This window comes from Colius striatus, chromosome 18 (genome assembly GCF_028858725.1).
Source record: "Colius striatus isolate bColStr4 chromosome 18, bColStr4.1.hap1, whole genome shotgun sequence".
Taxonomy (NCBI): Eukaryota; Metazoa; Chordata; class Aves; order Coliiformes; family Coliidae; genus Colius; species Colius striatus.
Window position 1 is genome coordinate 12376827 of NC_084776.1, and position 16703 is coordinate 12393529.

Consider the following 16703-nt stretch of genomic DNA (forward strand, 5'->3'; position numbering starts at 1 on the left):
GGTGAGGACAGAAGCTGGGGGCTGCCCAGGGAGGGTGTGGAGGCTCCTTCTCAGGAGGTTTCCAACCCCACCTGGACACATTGCTGTGCCCCTGATGGAGGGAACCTGCTGTAGCAGGGGCTGGATGAGCTCTGCAGGGCCCTTCCCACCCCCACCACTGAGGTTCTGTGACTCTTAGCAGAGCTCATAGCCAAAATATGAGTTCCAGCATCTACTTCTGGCAAGGACTGATGTCTGAGCACATGCACCTGCATCCAGCAAGGCTAGCCATGGAGGATACCCATACCATCAGGGCATCTGTCAGGGGCTCAGACAGGCACAAGGATGAGGCAGCCACTCACCCCTCACCCCTCCACCACACACCCCGAGGTGGGACAGAGAAGAGCAGCCCATAGCTCCAGCCAGGCACACTTTTCTGCATCCTTAGAGCTCCTCTTTTCAGGTCAGATTCAGGCAGAGCTTGGGAGACTGGGCTCAATCCAATAGTCAGGCAGGTTCCAAGGCAAGTGAGGGGCTGCAGGCCTGGCAGGGATGGTCAAGGTGTCCCAGTTGGATGTGTCTATGAGAACTGGTGCCCTGGATAGTCCATGGAGAGAAGCAGGAGCATCCAGAAGTTCACTCAGCCTTAAAGGATCAGATGTGTTATGCCCTGGCAGTGCTTGTACCTCTCAGCAGCTACAGCAGGATAGCCTGAGCCATGGAGATGTCTCCATTCAAGACATCTGCCATGCAATTGGATAATGATCCTTAAACATGCTCTTTGCAGACACAATCCAAGTCCTAACTTGAACTGAAAGTTTGCTGCCCTGAAACCCTTGGGAAGGGGTGGCTGCAGCTGCTTTGAGGTAGCCCTGTGAGCCTGGACTCTTGTGGGGTGGGAATGCAATTTTTGAAGCAGTTTAGGCTATAAAAAAGGAACAGCAAACTATTCCTGAGAAAAATAAACATCTACTGCTGCTTTGCTTTTGCATCCAGATGTGTGGGGCACAGATCAGCCCTCAAAGGTGGAGACCCCGGGGGTGGGGATCAATGGCACAGAGTCGAGTTGGAGGCCTGTGGCCAGTGGAGTTCCACAGGGATGGGTTCTGGGGCCAGTCTGGTTCAACATCTTCATCACTGAGCTGGGTGAGGGGACAGAGGGATCCTCAGAAAGTTCCCTGCTGGCACCAAACTGGGAGGACTGGCTGATTCCCCAGAGGCTGAGCTGCCAGTCAGCGGGATCTCGACCGGCTGGAGAGTTGGGCACAGAGGAACCTGCTGAGGTTCAACAAGGACAAGTGCAGAGTCCTGCATCTGGGAAGGAACAACCCCCTGCACCAGCACAGGCTGGGGGTGGCCTCTGGAGAGCAGCTCCAGGAGAGAGACCTGGCAGTGCTGGTTGATAATAAGCTAAATATGAGCCAGCAACGTGCCCTCGTGGGCAAGAAGCCAATGGCAGCCTGGGGGCATCAAGGAGAGTGTGGGCAGCAGGTTGAGGGAGGTTCTGCTCCCCCTCTACTCTGCCCTGGTGAGGCCTCATCTGGAGTCCTGTGTCCAGTTCTGGGCTCCTCAGCTCCAGAGGGACAGGGAACTGCTGCAGAGAGGCCAGTGCAGGGACACCAAGATGATCAGGGGACTGGAGCATCTTCCTCCTGAGGAAAGGCTGATGGACCTGGGGCTGTTCAGTCTGGAGGAGACTGAGGGGGCAGCTCATTAATTAACATTTATAAATATCTAAAGGGTGGGTGTCAGGAGGTTGGGACATCCCTCTTTTCTATAGTAGATAGTAACAGGACAAGGGGTGATGGGATGAAGCTGGAACACAAACAGTTCCATTTAAACACAGGGAAAACTGTTTCAGTGTTTGAGTGAGGGAGCCCTGGCCCAGGCTGCCCAGGGAGGGTGTGGAGGCTCCTTCCTTGGAGGGTTCAAGACCCACCTGGACACGTTCCTGTGTGACCTGATCTAGATGGGAGCTGCTTCTGCAGGGGGTTGGACTGGATGAGCTGTAAAGGTCCCTTCCAACCCCACCATTCTGTGATTCAGTGATTCTAACAGGCAAGATCTGAAGCTGAAAGCAGAGCCACCTCTCTCCCTCATCTCACAGCAAATGATGGGCCCATTTAACGAGGTGCAATGATTGCTGCTGTCTGGACACTGAGTCATAGTTTGTTTCTTATTCCTGCTGCATCATCCTTAGTTTTTGATTCATGGACCTTGTGCATGAAAGAGCAAGCTGTCCTTTTTCATCTCTTGTACTTGCTATAAAGATTTGCTCAACAGATGAGGTCTTAACATGGAAATGTCCCTGGATACCTGTGTTGAATTAATCTTCCCCAATCCAAACAGTGATCCCTTGATGTCTATTTCACCCCAAATAGCCAGGCTGGTATTCTCTTAGCCTGAGAGCTGGCAGCAAACACTCACCCTTTCCTGCCTTCACTACCACATGCAGACACCCTTGCTCATCAGCCTGCTGCCTTTTTGGAACCCAGCTAAGTGAGAACAGAGATAACTCATGGCAAGAAAGAAATGGGATGAGTTAGTGCCCTGACAGTGGAGCCTGATGCCCAGGGCCAAGGGGGGGTTCAGGAGGCACTGAGAGGCTGCTGGCATGGCTGTAGCATTTGGGGATGGCTTACCCCTCACCTTGAATCATCCAGCTCTTAGGGAAAGGAAAATAGTAGGCAAAAGTCACACACAAAATACAGCATCCTGACTACCATGGCACTTGCCTTTGGGATTTTCACTGGAAACTTCTGTTTCATGGAGACTGAAGAGCCTCACAGAATCCCATGGCTCCAGGAGCTCAGGCTATAGAAGTCCCTGCAAACACACAGGGACTGGCCATAGGACCCAACAAGGAGGTTTCCTGCACTGACAGCATGGTGCTGCAAAGGTTGGTGCTCCCAACTCATTCTCATCTTCAGTGTGTCACCTGCACCTGGAGAAAGCAATAGCAGGAGACCCAGAACCAAGTCTGGGGCCAGGGCAGATGCTGGAAGCTGAGGCTGGAGGCTCCATGGTTCACCCTGACCAGAAGGAGAGGCAGGCAGGACATTGCAGTGGTCACTGTGGTCCAGTGGCAGAGCAGAACTGCTCTGTGCTTTCCCATTAGCCAATGGTGACTGAGGTGTCTGGAAATGGCTGAGAGAATGGAAGGGTGTGCTGGCTTGCAAACTGTCTTCTGTAGGACATTTAGGACATTCCTCTTTTGGACAAGAGGAAAGGGGCTCAAGTTGCCCCAGGGGAGGTTGAGGCTGGAGCTGAGGCAGAACTGTTTCCCTGAGAGGGGTGTCAGCCCTGTGCCAGGCTGCCCAGGGAGCTGGGGGAGTGCCCAGCCCTGGAGGGATCCCAAAGCCATGGAGCTGAGGTGCTGAGGGGTCAGTGCTGGGCTGGGCAGGGTGAGGGCAGGGCTGGGACTGCAGCAGCTCCAAGGACTTTTCCAACCCAAACCATTCTATGATTCTATAAATAGGTCTGGTGCTTGGAAATCTCATCTTAGCTCCTTCTCTTGCTGCTTCTTGCATCAGCCCCCATGAGCCTGTTTCTCCCCTGTGGTGGGAGATGCACCTTGAGGTTCTCTTTGGATTGGGGGGCAGGTACAGATGTTGGGACAGATCCCTGTCAGGGAACCTCAGGAGAGGGAGAACATCTGCTCTGCAGAGCAGAGCCCAGCCAGCCCAGGGAGGAAAAGGCATCTGCCACAGCCTCAGCTTTCCAGGGGTTAAGCCAAAATCCTGCAGTGTTGGATGACTCAGACAGAAGGTAGCAGGGGAGAGCAGAGCTGGGGGAGAGGTACTGAGCAGTGACTCAGGCTCCCCCATCTCTTCCCCCTTACACATCTTGTCCTGCACATTTGTCTTGTGTTTCCACCAGCACCAAGTGCTTTGCTGGAAAGGGCAGGCTGAGATGGGAGCAGGGCAGAGGAAGGGTGTGCTGTGGAAGGCCAGACCCTTGCCCACCAGCATAAAGGCTGCTGGAGTTATCCCAAGGGGAGGAAACTGGGACTGCAGACCTGCTCAGTGAGTGCCCCTTCTCCAGGGCCATGAGCAGAGCAGTTCTTTGGTAAAATGGGAGGTATCTGGGACTGGGCAGACTCCTGGAGTGGGGCAGGACCTTCCCCCAGCTCCAGACAGACCCAGTTCCACTTGGGAACTGCTCCCCAGCTCCAAAAAGCCTTGAGCACTCAATGAAGATGCTGCATTTGAACATCCCTGTGCTGGCTGTGCCCACTGAAGTGCAGTGTCTTACTCTCCCTGGGGAGAAGCTCTCCCTCTTCCTTAAGCCAGTCCCTTAGGGGACCAAAGATGCTGAGAAGCAATTTGGCTACTGGGAGTCGTGACAATAGGAGCCCAATGGGATTTAGAGGAATCAGCCATCAGTGAGTGAGTTTGGTGCTGCACTGGGAGGTTCTGAAGGCCAGGAGAGAACGTCAGCACCAGCTTCTCATCAGCCTTCAACTCCAGGGGCTTCCAAAGCAGGTGAGATTTATTAGGGAGAAACAAAAGCAGTTCCATTCAAGGGTAAAAAGGTGGAGGATGCACCTAAGGGATGAACAGAAGAGGCTTCTCCTGGGTAGCTATGAGTCAGAAATGGAATATTCTATGTTCTAATAAGGGATATCAAGTGAGAGGTAATTTAGTCATGGCAAGCTGATGCAGTTGCTACGGAGAGCACAAGAGGAAGCAACAAGCAACTCTGAATGCATAGTACATAGAGGAGGGAAGTGTTTGTGGAGGATAAAACTGTGAGGATAAAAACAACAAAAGGTGATTAAAAGCTGTCTGCAGCAGCACTTTGAGCACAGCTGTGAAATGCAGGGGCTGATCTCACCCTGCTTGGCCTCCTTCCAGGTGAGCAGAGGACTGAGCCCAGCTCCACGTTTCCCACACACCAGGCACCAGCCCAGGAGTGTCCAGCCCCCAAGAAGCAGGTTGGCTGTGACAGGGTCTGTTGGTTTCAGAGCAGGTAAGAGCCCTGAAACCCCACTGGAGCTGGGGAGGGGCTGAGGGAATGGGGGTGTTGAGGCTGGAGAAAAGGAGGCTGAGGGCAGACAGGAGCCCTCTCTGACACTCCCTGACAGGAGGCTGCAGGGAGCTGGGGGTTGGTCTCTGCTCCCCAGCCATGAATGACAGGACAAGAGAAAACAGCCTCAAGTTACACCACAGGAGGTTTAGAATGGAGATGTGGAAGAACTGTTTCCCTGAGAGGGGTGTGAGCCCCTGTGGCAGGCTGCCCAGGGAGCTGGGGCAGTGCCCAGCCCTGCAGGGATCCCAAAGCCCTGGAGCTGAGGTGCTGAGGCTGTGGGTCAGTGCTGGGCTGGGCAGGGTGAGGGCAGGGCTGGCACTCCATGGACTTAAAGGACCTTTCCAACCATAGTGGTTTGGTGCTCTGCAATCTGTGTTGGATGAGCTTTCCTGAAGAGTCCAGGACAGCGTGACCTCACTGTGGGGACACCACCCTGCTGCAGTTGCCAAATTGTGGCCTCTGTGACTTCCAACTGTGACAAACGGCCACCAACAGCTACTGGCCACAGTTGGAGCAAGTCCTCAGGCCCTGGGACAGCAGCAGCACTGCAGCACATGGGCTGCCTGGGCCCTGCTGGTGCCTGGAGCTATGGCCACCAACGCTGACAAGGACCCGCTGGACTGTTTTGACTTCCAATATGAGCAGAAACTCCCATCCTTGCTCAGGTGAGGGGATTCTCACACCCACCTCCATCCCTTCCATTCTCTTCTCCTGTCTCCTCCATCCCTCCTTCCCACACCATGGCAAACCCCCATCCCTTGTCCCCACCACTCTCCTCTTGAACCTGCCTTCCTCAGCCCATGACACCCTCTTGCTCTGTCACTGGGGTCCTTGCTGGGGAGGAGGAGGGTGGCCACGCTGGAAGATGGGGCTTGAGACAGTGTTGGGCTGCTCTGTCCTGTCACCCCACCTGGGCTGGGACACAGAGCTGAGCAATCCAGCACTGCCAAGGTGTGTGACCTCGAGGAAAACTCCTGTGGCAGGAAACTCAGTGTGACAGAGGATGAGTCCACGTCTCAGTTTCGTTGTTTGCCATACAAGAGGAGACAAGCCAGACTGATGCAAAATGCTATGGAGCAGAAGGAAGAGGTAAGAAAGATGGGAGGGTGTTGGGGCATGGCTGGGAGGGTTTGTGGCTTTTTGGGAGGGCAGCAGTGGGCAGATGACTGGATCTGAGTGTGGGCAACTGTGTCACACTTGTTCTGATGCTGCCAGGCCTTCAGGGAGAAGATGAAAGTCCTAACCAGCAGATGGAAGGACCTTGTCACCGAGCAGGATCAGCTGAAAGCCAACATGGAGAAGTCTGAGAGGACTTTAAAGGTACACCTGACCCCCATCAGCTCAGCTGCCATGATTCTGAGCCACACCACCACCTCCTCCCTTGTGGATACAATCTTGGGCCACTCTGTATCTGTCCAAACCTCCCTTGAGCCTGGAGATGTGAGAAATGGGACTGGCAGAGCATGGGGATTTGTATCACAGATGTGGAAAGCCCTGGGAGAGCTTGGTCTGTACCAGTGGGATCTCCTGAGGACTCCCAGCGTGGATGTCCCCACAGCCTGTCCCCACTGCTGACACCCAGGTGTCTTCCAGGGCCAGAGCCCAGCAAGTCTGAAGATCAGAGTGGCATCCCAGGGCTCTGTCTCCAAGACAATGCAAGAGGAGTGGCCCTCTCTGTTAGACAGGGAGTGAAAACTCTCCCAGGGGTGCACCAGGGCTGGTCTGTCCTCTGTGCTGCTGCTGCTGAGTGACACAGCTCCGTCTTCCTTTGCTCTCCTTTCTTCCTCTGTGTGTGCATGTGTTGATGGGAAATGTCACCAGGAAAATGACAAGATACAAACCCAAGCTCTGCAAAAAGCCACCAAAAGGAGGGAGAGGAGGATGCAAAAGGAGAGGGAGCTTTTGAGAGCTAAGAAGGAGCTGGAAGCCCTGAAGGAGGAACGCCAGAAGCTCTCTAAGAAAGTGCAGAAGTACTCCATCTTCAAGGAATACCTGGAGAAGGTGGTGAAGAACTCACAGGTGAGTTTGAACAGGAGACAGACAGATCCTGGCCTCCAGGAGGGCCTTTCATGGGTGTTCAACCTAGAGGAGACAAGGCAAGCCCAGGGAGATCATAACACTTGGTCACAGCTGGAGCCCTCAGGTGGGATGGGAAGAGGTTCTCTGCAGCTGAGGTGAGTCAGGGGCACCAGGATGAGTTGAGGAGAGCCAGAAAAGGAGGTGAAGGCTTGAGAAAACCAAAGAAAAACGGTGAGAAGGTGGAAAAGCACAGGGTGACAGTGCATAAGACTTGCAGTTGTGATGAGGGAAGGGCAGGGGCGTTACTACCACCAAGAGCCTTGTGCTTGCAGTTCAAGGACATCCAGGAAGCCATTGAGCACTGTGAGACGCTGGTGGAGACACACCAGAACCTGCTGCAGTCCCAACAGGCACTCAGGGAAATGTCTGAGCACACCAAGCTGCACCTGGACCAGTACAAGGCAGAGAAAGAAGCTGAGATCCTGCAGCATGAAAAGGAGCTGGCACAGCTTCAACTTTGTTTTGACCAGGCTCAAAGGGACGCCCTCCTCTGGGTGAGGAAGCAGGGGCTGGGCAGGGGATGATCTCCAAGGCCTGGCTGTGTCAAGACCAGCTGATGGCTCATACCTGAGCCATGGGCTCATGGAAAGGCCCTTTGTGATTGGAGCAGATGTCTCATTTCATCCCTGCAAAGGGCTGTAGAATGAAGAATATCAGAGCAGGTCTGGAGCAGGTTAAATTAGGGGTTAAAACAAGGCCACGGTGATCTTTCACTACGTGCTTGATCTCTGTCAAGAGAGATCCACTGACAGAGTTTGGGGAGCTCTGCCTTGGCCCAAACCCCCAGCAGACTCCCCAGTGTGCCTGTTGTGTTTCTGCAGCCTGCTCAGACCCCTTTCCATTCCCTGCTCCCTCTAGCAGGGCTGCAGTGCTCTGTGAGCAGAAATGCCCTCAGCTCTGCTGGCCCCTGCTCCCTTTGCATCCCTCCCAATGGGCCTTGACAAATTCCCTTGTTGGCCACTCCAGGAGTTGGGTCCCATCAGGCAAAACTGGAAGGCAGCCAGTGTGGGAGGTGGCAGTGGGAGCAGCTAGCCCAGGGCTGTGGGGAGTGTCAGCAGGGCCCTCAGACCCAAGGGAATGAGGACCACAGGATCTAGGGGTGAGAAGGGGAAAATTCTGGGGCAAGCAGAAGCTGTGGTGGTTCCTGGATCTGCTCCCACCACCCCAAGCTGAGCCACCTCCAGCACAGCCCTGGGCAAGGACAGGTTCTTCCCAGCAAAGCAGATGAGTGTGGAAGTTCTGGCCTCCCAGTGCTGATGTGATGTCTTTGCTGGGGCATGTCAACATGCTGCAATGTCTCCTCTCCTCTCAGGAGACTCGCTTGGATGAAACCCAGGCCATGGCTGCTGACAAAACCCTGAAGCTGGGGACCACCAAGATGGCCATCCTCAACCTTTGGCAGCGTGCCAATGAGCACCTGAAAACAAACCTGAATGTGCCAGCAAGTGACAGCCACAGGCAGCTGGACATGGTAGGGCTAAGCCAGACCCCTTCTCCCTGCCCAGGAGGAGCAGTAATGACTCTCAGCTGCACAAAGGGAGGGGACAGCCCAATGTGCCCAACAGACACCTTCTTTTTCATCTGTGCTCTCTCTTGGGCACGAGACATTCCAACCCAGCTGGATGAGTCCCTGTGTGCCCTGCTCTAGGTGGTGCTGCTCTGGCAGGGGGGTTGCACTGGATGTGCTTTCCAGGTCCCTTCCAGCCCTTGAGGCTCTGTGATTCTGTGAGGAATGGGCAGAGGACACCAAGCAAACCCATCTGAGGTGGTGGAGCAGAATGTGGCTCCCTGTGTGGGGAGGAGTGGGAGCCAGGTTGGCTGGGGAAGGGGATGCAGATCAACCCATAGCCAAGGTTTGTTTTCATCCACCCTGAACTCAGACTCACCCACAAAAGCCCATTGGTGGCAAATGCCTCAAGCTCCCATTCAGTCTGGTTGGTGAAATTCACCCTCCAGAAGTGCCAACAGTCCCACCTCATGTTCCCAACCCTGCTCTGAGCTCTGCCATGTCTCTCCTACACCCTAGGTTCAGCAGTTCATCCAGGACCTCACAGACATTGGGAAGATGGGGAAACAGAGGAGGGTGCAGAAGCAGCACTGAGTGTCTGCCCCTGAGGAGCTGCTGTGCTGGGGAGGGCTCTGCATGGTGGGAAGGGTTGGAGGAGGACAGGGAACTCTGTAGTAGGTCACACCAGTGAAGTTCCATACCTTTCTGTCTCTGTCCTTCACAGTTGCTGACACCTTTTCTGTCATTAAATTACCCAAGTGTTCTATGGTGTCTCTTCATTCCTGGCAGGATTGGAAACAGCAGAGCAGCTCCATCCCACAGCTTCACCCAGGACACTGCTGGGTGGCTGCTCTGGCAGATGAGTTGATTCTAGTTGCAGGAGTAGGCCAGGAATCCAGTGCCAAACAGGGATTCATGAGGTTCACCAAGGGCAAGGGAAGAGTCCAGCCCTGGGGAGGAACAAGCCCCTGCAGCAGCACAGGCTGGGGGTGACCTGCTGGAGAGCAGCTCCAGGAGAGAGACCTGGCAGTGCTGGTGGGCAGCAAAGAAACGTGAGCAGCAACGTGCCCTCGTGGGCAAGAAGCCAATGGCAGCCTGGGGGCATCACAAAGAGTGTGGGCAGCAGGTCAAGGGAGGTTCTGCTCCCTCTCTGCTCTGCCCTGGTGAGGCCTCATCTTGTGTCCAGTTCTGGGCTCCCCAGCTCCAGAGGGACAGGGAACTGCTGTGCTTTCATGAGCAACAGGGAAAGCAGATGCAGCCCAGAGCTGGTGCTGGCTGCTTGCTTGGAAAGCAGAGGAGGGCTGAGTTCAGGGCATGAACACTCGGTGCAGAATGTGAACAGAGGATGCTTCTCTGTGCTTTCTCTGTTGCTGTCTCTGCAAGCCTGAATCCATGGGAAAAAGCAACTCAGTCACAAACACAGTACCTTAAGTCAGGGCACAGCAGGGACTCATCCAGGAAACCCTGTTCCCCTCCAGCCTCTGAGCTCAGGCCCACGTTGGGCTGTGCCACTTACCATCTGTCAGTGCAAAATGACCCTGTGCAGCCTCCTCAGCATGATGCCACTGCAGAAGGAAAGCCATGAGTGAAGGCCTCCATGGCAGAGGTAAGGGCACTCATTGCTTCTCAGCTGCTAGATGTGGAAGAAGAGCTCATTTCTCTCCAAAGCCTTGACTGTGAATGCTGTGTGGGCCACGAGGTGCCCTGTGCTCTCCTGAACACATCCCCAGAGCAGTGGGAGGTGAGTGGCAGTTTGCATTTCAGCTGGCAAGGAAAAGTAGAAGCTGTTGCAACTTTATGCAGCCACCATGTGCCTACACTTTAATGATTTCATTGTGCTCATTCTGATAATAGCTGTGAGGGAGGGGCAGGAGTGGGCTGCTCCCCAAGGGAAGGAGCTGAGGTGACAGCAAAGCAGGCAGGAGATGCTTCCTGACAGGATGCAGTGCTGTGGTAAGAGAACAAGAGCAGAGAGGTTGGTGGCTGTGTCCAGTGATTCCCACCTCACTCTGCATCATCAGGTAGGTCCAAGGTGAAGCCAGAAAGTCCAGCCAGCAAGGCAAGGTGAGAGCCAGGCAGATGCCAGGCTGGGCACAAGCCTACCAACAAGCCAAGGGCTGAGGACCTAAGCAGAAATGCAGCCCCCAAGGACAGCAGGGGAAGCTCTGGTGAAGGCTCCTTCTCACAGCTGTTTGTCCAGGTTCCATGGCTGCCCCACACCAGGGCTGCTCCTGAGCACAGGCAACCAGAGCTCTGGCAGACAGGGAAGTGCTCACAGAGCCCAGGGTGCACACAGAGCCCTGGCATTGGCTGCTCCTTGGGCTGGGGGCCCCAGTGTGCTGCCACTAGCCAAGAGACATATTACTTGTTGTGGCAGGAGCCCAGACTGACATCCTACTGAAGCCACAATAAAACCAGCACTGTGGTCTTTGCTCCAAGGACCACAGGGTGCAAGGAAGAAAGATGTGCCCAGTCTATCAACAGAAACTGTGTGGAAGAGCCCAGGGTCACCTGGGAGGTGAATGACAGAGTTGGGAAGAGGTTGTTTCCTTGCCCAGTGGCCATCCAGAAGGAAGAGAGTTTAGTGGCCACATCAACAGAGGGATTGGCTTAGGGACAGGAGCTGAGGTTTGCTGGGGATGCTCAGGGGAATGAGGGGTGAAGAGATAAGGTCAGGGTAAATGAGAAGCTTTCCCTTGCCTTTGGTAAAGACCTTACCTGGGGGCTGTGGGTCAGCAGTGATCCCACAAATCCCAAAAGACTCACTTTCTCCTGCCTGGGCCCCTCAGACACCTCGTCAGCAAAGCTGAGGCTGCAGAGGTGGCACAGAAAATCACTTGCTCCATAGGAACAGAATGTATCTCTTCTTGTTTGCATGCAGGGATCCAGGGACTCAGGCTGGGACTGGCCCTCATGAGGAGCACATCACCTCCTCAGAGGCAGCAGCTCTCAGTGCCTGGGCTAAATGTGAGAGCCTTTGTCCCACAGCCAGCAGCACTCTCAGCTGTTGGCTTTCCTTGTCTGGAAGGAAGGTTTGGTCCTGTGAGACCAAACCCACAGCAGCAGGAGAGACAGGAAAAAATAGGGAGGAGAGAGTGAGCCTTCCTGAAGGGCTCAGGGGTCCCAGAGGTTGGTAAATGTCTCTCAGAGGCTCTGCTGATGCCACCGAGAGCTGCTGCCTGCGCTGGGAAAGTCAACTCATGGCTGAGCCCGGCAGAGACGACGGTGTGTTTGTGCCCCTGCATCTCCTCTCAGCAGTGACATATCCAGAGGGCATTTCCACCCATCCTGAGGAGTGACTCAGCTGTCCCCTCTCCTTCCACCCACAGCCACCCCCACAGGCGCTGATCCTCGGAGCTGGCGGCTGAGGGACACGGGGCTGCAGCTGGGATGGGCTCATGGACAGGACAGGCTGCTGGCCAGGCTTCCTCAGGTCCTTTGGGCACACAGTGCTGGGCAGTTTGGAGGTGTCTCTCTTCTCTGGGTGCCTGAGCTGAGCTCCTCTGAGGAATCACAGAACTGAGTCCCACTGCTCACCTCAGAGTGCCAAGGCAGTGCTGCCCATCTGAGCCACGTCATGGCCAGGATCACACTCAGAGAGATGTGACCACCCATAGCAGCACTTTGTGACTTTCCAGACCAAATGATTCAGGGTCTTTGTACAGATGAGTCTGCTGGAGAGGCTCTGGCTAGCTCAGGCTGTTCAGCTTGTGTCCTGGATGGCTACAAGATGACTGAATAACCTGAGTGCCTCTCCTCACATCACCAGGAGCCCCCTAAAGATGCCTCTTCCAGAATCCTTGGCAAGAGATGATGCCCACTGTGTAAAGAGGACAAGGTGGTACCCCAAGTGTGCATTGACACTGGTGAATGGGGTGAAGGGATCCTTGGTCAACCAAGGAAGGAGAACCAGGGGCTATAGGGGTGTGGGGGACAGAGACTGTCTGCTCCAGTCTATGAAACTCTTGTCATCATTTCTCTTCTCTTTCCCTGGGGAGCTGGAAAGAGAGGAATCCCTCTCATCTAAGCCTGGCAGAAAGACAAGCCCTGCTCTCATCACTTGTGTGATGCCAGGAGATGCCAAGCTGGACCTGTGCTGGTCCTGGAGTCCTGCTCCAGAGAGGGACTGTCAGGGATGTCTAACAGGATTTCCTGGACCATCCACCCCCTCCCCTTCTTCTCAGCAGCAGAGGAGATGGCAGGAGCCACTGCTCAAGCACATCATGCTGAGTTCTCACCACCTCTATTCTCTGGGGCAAAGGGAAGCCAACATGACTCATGATGCTGTGGGATATGGAAGCAACAACTAAAATCACCTCATCAGGGATCAGGGGCTCAGCTCTGTGATGCCACATATGATAAACCCTTTGTGTTGCCAGCCTGCCTTCTCCCTGCATTTGTTTGCATGGTACCTGTTGGGTTTGGGTGGGTTTTTTCTGTAAGATTCCTTTCTCTTGGTGCAGAGAGCAGATGATTAAAGTGTTGGCTGAATCTGCAGTCTTTTGCCTCTTGTTGATGGAAAATCCCCAGCACAACGAGATGTTGTTATTGGTTTAATCTGGACTCTGTCAATGTCTCCTCCTGCTATTCCATCAGGGTGGGCACAAGCCAGGAACACTGCACAGGGCAGCCCCAGCCCAGCACCATGGTGGGATTCCCACCCAGGGGTTGATGCCCCAGAGTGGCCAGAAGCAGAGGCCACTGTGCAGTCTGAGTGACAGAGACACACTCTACACTGTCTGCTCCTGATCCCTTTGGATGCTCTCACTTAGAGACCTGCTGCCTCCCCTCTTAGGCACCCTGCAAGGAGGTACAGGGACAGCCCTGGGTCAGCCCCAAGCACTGCCCTCAGAAGTGGATGCAGAAGACATTGCTGTCTCTTTAACCCCTGGATGAGCATTCACCCAGGACTTGGCATGCCAAGCACTGCTGAGTGCCAGATGGCAAAGGCATGGAAGTCATTAAACCCAGATTACAGCATTGGTTTGCACATGCCACAAGATCCAAGAGAGGATGCAGGTGCCAGAGCGTCCTGGTCCCCTCACAACAGTGGATGCCATACAGCCATGTCCCATCTGTGGGTGTCTGCAAGCCTCCCTGGCCCTGCCCAGCCAACAATACCCAGAGGAGCACAGCTTCTGTCCTGCCTCTCTGCTTCCTACTCAGCCCATCTCCCACCTCATCTTCTCCAGCATGTCCACCAGGAACTGCTGCTCGGTTGTGCTTTCATCACCAACCCCAAGGACATGAAACACCAAACCCATCAGACCCAACAGTCCTGCTGCTCCTCCTGAGAGCACCCTGGGGATGGGAGACAGGAGAGGGACACTCAGGGGGTCAAGAGAAAAGACAGTGCAGCCAGACACCCTTCAGGGCTCCATTAGGAGCTGAGGTAGAGCTGAGAGGGGTGTGAGCCCCTGTGCCAGGCTGCCCAGGGAGCTGGGGTAGTGCCCAGCCCTGGAGGGATCCCAAAGCCCTGGAGCTGAGGTGCTGAGGGCTGTGGGTCAGTGCTGGGCTGGGCAGGGTGAGGGCAGGGCTGGGACTGCAGCAGCTTCAGGGTCTTTGCCAACCAAAACCATTCTGTGATTCTATCATTAAGCAAAGTGCCATGTATAGAAAACATTTGATGTTCCACAATCCCTCTAAAACAGTACCACTGAGGCTTGGTGAGGACAAAAGAGTGTTATCAGTGAACAAATATAACAAAGGAGTTCAGGGCTCTGAGCAGTAAAGGATATTAACCCAGGGAAGCAGGATCTTGCCTTTCAAAAGACTTTTCAGCCTGGTCCAAAAGTGCAATGTCAAGTGTCAGAAATGGAAGGAGTGGGTGTCTTGCTGCAGCAGCTACTCCATCCTCCTGCAACACCAGGCAGCTCCAAAGTCCAGCCTAACTCTCTAGGATCTTGTTTCTGTTCCACTTCAACCACCAACACAGCCTGAGGCATCTCCCTGCAAAAGTCCCAGGCGTGGGAAATAGCTACAGCCAAAGCTTCCAACAGACATTTATTTGTTTGGGTTGAAATCAATGCACATGGAACTGTGTCACTCCCCTGTGCTGCACACCTCTGCCATCAGCTACAGCACAGGCCAAGCAGGAGTGTGTCTGACCAGGACAGCACCCTGGTTCCTCTCCATGAACCGCCACACAGCCTGGAAACTCAGAACAGAGCAGCCAGGACCATGCCCATCTCCCCCAGCCACCCTCCCTGCCTGCCCAGGCACTCCTCAGCAGCTGGACCCTGGGGTCTGGGGCCTCGTGGAGTGGAGGGAGGGATGAACTAAGGGAACAAGGCTTGAATCAAGGGCTCTTCTGTCCCTCCCTCTCAGTCCAACCAACCCAACTGGCTGATACTCTCTCTTCCCAAGAAGTCCCTGAGGGAAGGCAAGGACAGTGAGGAGGCTCTTCCAGGCCTTGAGTCTGATCTGTGTGCATCAAACACTGCACTTCACCACGTGCCTGATCAAGCAAAGCAGCCACTGGATAGTTTCTGAATGAGCAGGGAGTGAGTGGCCCAACCTGTTCCATCAGCTGCAGGATGGATGCTGCTGCTGGCCTGTCACCCCTGCCTGGACAGCAGCCTCAGCTGTGCTGTGCCTCCCTCCATTACACAGGGCTGGAAAGGAGAAAGGAGCTCTCTGGGACTTAACTTGCCCCTGTGATCTACAAGGTGGTCCCTCCAGCCCCCACCAAAGCCCCCACTGAGCAAGGAGAGCGTTAGGAACTGGCTGGTGGTGGTTGTGGGATGCTGTAGGATATCACCAACGAGCAGCACCACGAGCAGGCTTCAGATTGAAGCCACTGAAGTCAGCCCAGGGGGGGACACAAACCAAAGTGGGGTCAAGTTTGCTAGAGATGACCAGGTACACCCTGTGTGTCTGTGAGTGTGCAGAGGGATGGGTTCAGTTTGTGGGCTTTTCTGGCTGCTGGATAGGGAACAGGTTTGCAGTGGTTAGGGAACAGGTTCCCACACACTGGGCTTTTCTGGCAGTGCTCATAAAGAAATGCAGGAGCAACTTGGATCTGCTTAGGGCATTGCACTAGGAAGGACCTCACCTTTGCTGTGATTGATAAGGATGAATGAGCTCTTAGGAGCCAAACAGGTTGTGGCCATCTCACTGGAATGGGCACATTGGACCATGAAACAGGCAGAAGGGACATCTCAAACCTCAGCAAGACTGAGCTGCAGCCATCAGCACTTTGGCAGCCAGAGCTCATGGGTTGCCACCAAATGGGTGACCACCCAGGATGCCCAGTGAAGCCATAACAGCCAGGGGCCCTTAACATAACCCCATAACAGGGGTCAGGGGCCCTTGTCCTGCTGGCATGGGTGTTAGCAGCTCTGGCAGTGCCACCTCAACACAAGGGGATGCTCAGAAGAGACACCAGGAACTGAGACCTCAGGATGCCATGAGTCTTTTGCACAGGACTTTATGTCCAGCTCGTGGCACCAGGCCCAGGGGCTCTGACTGGGGCACCAGAGGTTAGGACTGAGTGCCTTGGCAGTGTCTCCACCTTCCCCTGCCACTTTTTCAGTCTCCTGTTTGGTTTCCATTTCCATCTGCATGTTGCCCTGTTCTGAATTTAATCCCTTCTATTTTTTGCTCTATTTTCCTCCTTTCTCTTGGCATTGAAAACTGAATCCCATAATAGTGAGGTGGGGAAAGCAACTCACCTGCCTGTAGTTCAGCACAGCAGGTCTGTGCTCAGGTGGTAACTTCAGCATTAGCCCTTCATTCAGGCAGCTCTGGGCACTGCCCCTCACACTTGGCTCAGCACTTCCCAGAGCCACAGAGCATCCCTGCAATAAAACCCAATGCAAACCCCAGAGCAGTGCCATTCCCTACCAAGAGTCCTCAGGAACCAGCCAGACTCACAAGGTGGTGCAAGGCTAAAGGATGAGGCATCATCTGTGGCTACAGCATGCCTGGGATGGTGAAGCACAATGTTCTCCAAGCATTTGCTCTCAGTGTTTTCTGGATATCTCTGTGCAGGTGAAGGACTGCACCAGTCCCCTTGGCCGTGGCCTCACGTGCTGCTGCTGCTGTTTGTTGATGTCATGGAGGGGTTGGCATGGCCCCAGGGACACAGGCCATCATTCCAGCTCAC

The 16703-nt window shown here is 54.6% G+C and overlaps 1 protein-coding gene across 1 annotated transcript; it reads left to right on the forward strand.

The window, feature by feature from the left end:
• Positions 1-5598: 5598 nt before the first annotated feature.
• CCDC42 (coiled-coil domain containing 42) lies at positions 5599-9190 on the forward strand. Its single transcript, XM_010201767.2, has 7 exons — positions 5599-5675; positions 5994-6099; positions 6226-6330; positions 6832-7029; positions 7362-7583; positions 8402-8560; positions 9116-9190. Exons 1-7 carry the CDS (start codon positions 5599-5601, stop codon positions 9188-9190), a joined length of 942 nt encoding a protein of 313 aa, XP_010200069.2.
• Positions 9191-16703: the final 7513 nt, after the last annotated feature.

Bases quoted from the DNA above. Each gene is read 5' to 3' on its own strand.
- CCDC42 (XM_010201767.2), top strand. From the start codon at position 5,599: ATGGCCACCAACGCTGACAAGGACCCGCTGGACTGTTTTGACTTCCAA. The intron at 7,584-8,401 runs GTGAGGAAGCAG...CTCTCCTCTCAG, and splicing joins AAAGGGACGCCCTCCTCTGG to GAGACTCGCTTGGATGAAAC. The intron at 8,561-9,115 runs GTAGGGCTAAGC...CCTACACCCTAG, and splicing joins GCCACAGGCAGCTGGACATG to GTTCAGCAGTTCATCCAGGA.